General features: G+C 41.9%; 1 protein-coding gene across 4 annotated transcripts; it reads right to left on the reverse strand.

Moving 5' to 3' along the window:
• Positions 1 to 1,115: 1,115 nt before the first annotated feature.
• On the reverse strand, positions 1,116 to 2,866 carry LOC144712935 (methyltransferase). Of its 4 annotated transcripts, XM_078587355.1 has the most exons (8): positions 2,722 to 2,828; positions 2,570 to 2,616; positions 2,403 to 2,472; positions 2,181 to 2,323; positions 1,970 to 2,036; positions 1,656 to 1,733; positions 1,420 to 1,565; positions 1,116 to 1,244 (listed from the first exon to the last, which is right to left on the reverse strand). In XM_078587355.1, exons 4-8 carry the CDS (start codon positions 2,309 to 2,311, stop codon positions 1,205 to 1,207), a joined length of 462 nt encoding a protein of 153 aa, XP_078443481.1. In that variant the 5' UTR covers positions 2,312 to 2,323; positions 2,403 to 2,472; positions 2,570 to 2,616; positions 2,722 to 2,828; the 3' UTR covers positions 1,116 to 1,204. The 4 variants fall into 4 exon arrangements, with proteins under 4 accessions (XP_078443481.1, XP_078443480.1, XP_078443482.1 ...); XM_078587354.1 differs by lacking the exon at positions 2,403 to 2,472 and having other exon boundaries at positions 2,722 to 2,866; XM_078587356.1 differs by lacking the exons at positions 2,403 to 2,472; positions 2,570 to 2,616 and having other exon boundaries at positions 2,181 to 2,321; positions 2,722 to 2,840.
• Positions 2,867 to 4,221: the final 1,355 nt, after the last annotated feature.

The raw sequence follows: 4,221 nt of genomic DNA on the forward strand, positions 1-4,221 counted from the left end.
AGTTTTATGTAATTTACGAACAATTATATGTAATTTTTTACTCTACGTGCAAATTATGTTCTTTTCGTGCGAATTTTGTTCGTTTTGTGCGAATATGTTCGTTTGTGCGAATTCTGTCCGGTTGTGTGGATTTGTTCAGTTTGTGCAAATTTGTTCGGTTTGTGCAAATTTTTGCGAATTTGTGTGAATTGTCCGAATTGTTCGAACATCTGTTCTAATTTTCACACATAAAGAGAACAGCACAACGAACAGACCCCTGTGCGGTTCGTTTGTGCGGATTTTTTGTTCGTTTTAAACTAACAGAACAGAACGATCATGTCTAATGACACTAGATGTCTATAGGAATATCACAAATAAATATTTATATTATAATTAAGACAGAACATGTAAGTTTATTAGAAATAGGATTTTTCGAAGAGCAATGTTCTTACTACCACATTTATTAGAAATTTAGTCAAGCGTTTGTTTTTCATTAATTGCACATTTTTTAACTCAAAAAGTTGGTGCCCGATTGGCACAATGGTTTAGTCAGCTAATCATTGGGCACAGGTAATGATTGGCAACAACCAATATTTGACCTCAATTTAAATGAATCAGATAATGAAGAATGGTAAAATGGAGGAATCGTAGTAAAATTCTTTTAAAATTATAAAATAATTAGATAAATCCATAAAATATATTGCGAGTTATTATCATAGTGGTGCTAGTCTCAAAAAGGAATTCATTTTTCTTCAAATTTATCATATTGTTTTAGCTCGTACCGCACTCTCACTATGACTCAACCATTACAATTGGATCATTTATAGAAAGCAATCCATAGTACCAAGCTTAGGGAATGAATTCTTTCATGATTCTTACAAGATACAGATGCCAGAGGGGTCTTGTTACAAAGCTCATGATGCCTAAACATATGTATATTGACTTATAGTATACTACGCATAAAAAAACAACCATGAATTCAAAGGGAAAGTAAATAAAGCTATCAATGGAGATAAGAGAGTCAGGATTGCAGGAACGCAATGAGCACTACCGTTAGGCTTGCTGACGCTGTCACTTCTTTTCCTCCCAACAGATTTTCCATTTCCAAAATGTTAGTCTCAACTTCAGAGGCAGGGTAATCCCAATAACTGGGTTCATTCCATTTTAACTCAGAATTTACAATCAAATCAAAATTTAGATAGAAAATTTTCTCCTCAGCCAGGGTCTAGTGGTGATATTTTTGCCCTTTGAGAATGGTCCATGCTCTGAAATAATAGGATGCAAATAATCAGTAGAAATGATATACTTTTCCAAATTCCGAGGACTAATGGCATCATAAGGCTAATAGAAGGCTCTAATGTTTCTTTTGGGTTTTCATTGAAACAGTTGATTAGATTGCAGAAAGAAAAAATTATTAATGATAGATGGATTGATGATCACCTGTAAAGCTGTTCCAGAAGCACTATCAATGCAATCTGGTGATTCAAGACCATGGAAGATAGCTTGATGGTCACATTGGCCCGAGCCCTCAGCTGAGGTCCATGCCCGTACGAGCCGCCAATGCAAAACACTAGCCTAGATGATCCCTGAGATTGAGCGGATGAGTTTCATTTCGTGGATAATGGCGCATGTTTTTCTTATCACCCAGTTAAAAATATATGGAGTCATAAGCATACCCTTTCCCCGGCATCTCTAACTAATTCAGCGAGGTCAGTGGAACCCATATCTAGGCCTCTCTCATCTAGCATGATGACCTGCACACATTTCATGTGCCGACCTGGTTAATAATCAGATTTGGAAAGTAGGATATGATACACAGTTGATTAGATAAACAGAGAAACTGAGGAATAATGGATGTTAAACTTGAGGAGTGCGATAGTTTTTTATTTGAAGAATAAAGAAGTGTGATAGTGGAAGATAAAAAAGGCCCTGAACCGCGACAGCCAAATTATTGGATAAGCTTGTGCCTGCATAAAGAAAAACTAAATACCATGTCTTCAGGCCTGATATTCTGAAAGACAAGGGCGTCCTCTCCCTCAATTTGAGCTTTCACATCACTACAAAATTATAAACACCAAACAAAAGGTCATCCTGAATGCCTCGTGTTATTCCAGAGGCATAATAATTATGACTGTCGCAAATTTCGAATTATTGAAGATAATATAGAACAACCAAAAAGGAGGAAGAAGGAAATTGGATACCGGGTATTCTTTGGGTTGGATTTAAGCTGGAGGATGTCCATATTGCAGTAGAGTCTTATTTTTTCTTCATACTCTTCCACCAGGAGCTGCACCCCTTGGGACCTCTTCTTGCTTACAGATATTATACGCATAGGCACCGATCTCTAGTAAGAATTGGAAAATAAAAGATTGCGTCAGAGTAAATCATCGCAATAACCTATGTTTAGTACAACAAAAACTCACTCCACCAAAATCAAATTGTTAAATGGAGATTTTCATTTGGAACTCAATCTAACTGTGCGTCGCCAAACGTCTAAAAAAAATCATGGAACAAACAAACAATCATCAAACAAACAAATAAACGGCCACGCCTGCGATGAGAACGACTCAAGGGAAGATGGGCAGCTCACCACGGACTGTCCCGGGCATCTTACGTTGCTCTTACCTGAATCCGCTCCTGGGCGACAAATTCAACCCCAAACAGACACTGAATTAAGAATCGTCTCCTGCGCAAAAATCACTTGAACACAAACAAGAAAGAACGAGTCTTTCGATTCCTCACCTGGCAGAAGATGCGGATTCGTCGTCCGGGCTCTCATGAGAACCTCCATTATCGTAGATCACTGCCCCGCCTCTGCTCACTAGTCGATTCTATCGGGCTTCTCCTCCTCGGTCTTGTTGATGTTCTTCAATTGAATCCGATAAGAAACCGCTTATAGGCTAAATTATCCCTGCTTTCATAAATATAAATATAGTTCCGGAACGGGACGGGGCGAAGATCGTCCCGTTCGATGTCCGGAATCAGTGCAGGTACGCGGACGGGACGGTTTTTTGGTCCGAGACCTCCGAACGGGATGGTTTTTTCGTCCTAGTGGACGAAAACCGTCCCATCCGGAGGTCTTGGGATGAATTTCTGTCCTGATTTTTTCGTCCTACAACGGAAAAACTGTCCCGTCCGCGTGCCTGCAGTCTCTAGTTCTGGGTGGAAATTCATCCTGAGACCTCCGGCCGTCACGTCCGCGTCCCTGCAGTATACTTACCAGTTGGACATTTAGGTCTGAGGACCAGTTTGACCGGACTAAACCGGGACCGTAGGTACTCCATTTGAGGGTGGACTAGTTGGTCAGACACGTTGAGGTCCAAGGGACAAACTAATGGAGTGCACCCTAACCACATCGACAAAACGTCTTCAGAGTCATCATTGCCATCATCAACATCACCACCGGCCCGTGTCCAGCCCGATCGGCAGGCCAAAGCATCCGTGAAGACGCCCGGGTTTAAATACCCTGGGTAGAGCTTGTCCGCATTTGTATCACCATGTTTTAATTATCTGTTTTCAGTTGTTTGATTTCATGTTCGTGTTCATCATGACGATTTCACCATACTAGTCCTGATGCGTCCATATTGTCACATTTCATCTGTCGTTTGTTTCGAGTCGCTTTATTATTTCGCCACGTTTTTTCATTTTCAGTGTTGTAAAGGGGTCCCTTATCGGGCCCCTATGTGTCATGTGTATTGGGTGCATCATGGCCCTTATAAGGCTATCATGGCCCTTATTCCTATTTCAGTTATCACCCAAGAGAGAGAGAAGGAAGAAGAGTGAGGAAGAAGAGAAGAGGAAAGAAGAGGCGAGGGAGAAAGGTCTGTGCCTTCTTCCCATTGCTGCCTAAATCAGATCTGTTGGTCGCTTGCTCTACCGCCGCGACTAAATCAGATCGACCCTTACCCACGATCTGTGGGGTTTGACGCATAATCCCGTGGTGTTGTCAGTTCATCCACGGATCCGCTGAACCAGATTCGGTGACCGCTTGACCCCATCCACACAACGCAAGAGTCTCCGCCATCGTCATTGCACCGTTTACCGCAGCCGAAGTCTTTCATCTTGTTCATTCGCGTTGGCGTTGTTTGCTGCAACCGAAGTTTTCCACCCCACGCGATCGCATTGGCACTTTCGACTGCAGCCAAGGTCTTTTCATCCCGCGCAGGGTGCGGTGAACTCTTGTGTCACGCTCCTCCCTTCAGCGACAATCGCACCAATAGTCGGTGGTGACCAGTCGCAAAA

Source organism: Wolffia australiana, chromosome 15, assembly GCF_029677425.1.
Source record: "Wolffia australiana isolate 7733 chromosome 15, ASM2967742v1".
In the NCBI taxonomy this organism is placed as follows: domain Eukaryota; kingdom Viridiplantae; phylum Streptophyta; class Magnoliopsida; order Alismatales; family Araceae; genus Wolffia; species Wolffia australiana.

Bases quoted from the DNA above. Each gene is read 5' to 3' on its own strand.
- LOC144712935 (XM_078587354.1), bottom strand. From the start codon at position 2,770: ATGGAGGTTCTCATGAGAGCCCGGACGACGAATCCGCATCTTCTGCCA. The intron at 2,324-2,569 runs GTGAGCTGCCCA...AATTCTTACTAG, and splicing joins GATGCCCGGGACAGTCCGTG to AGATCGGTGCCTATGCGTAT. The intron at 1,734-1,969 runs GTATTTAGTTTT...AAATGTGTGCAG, and splicing joins ATATCAGGCCTGAAGACATG to GTCATCATGCTAGATGAGAG.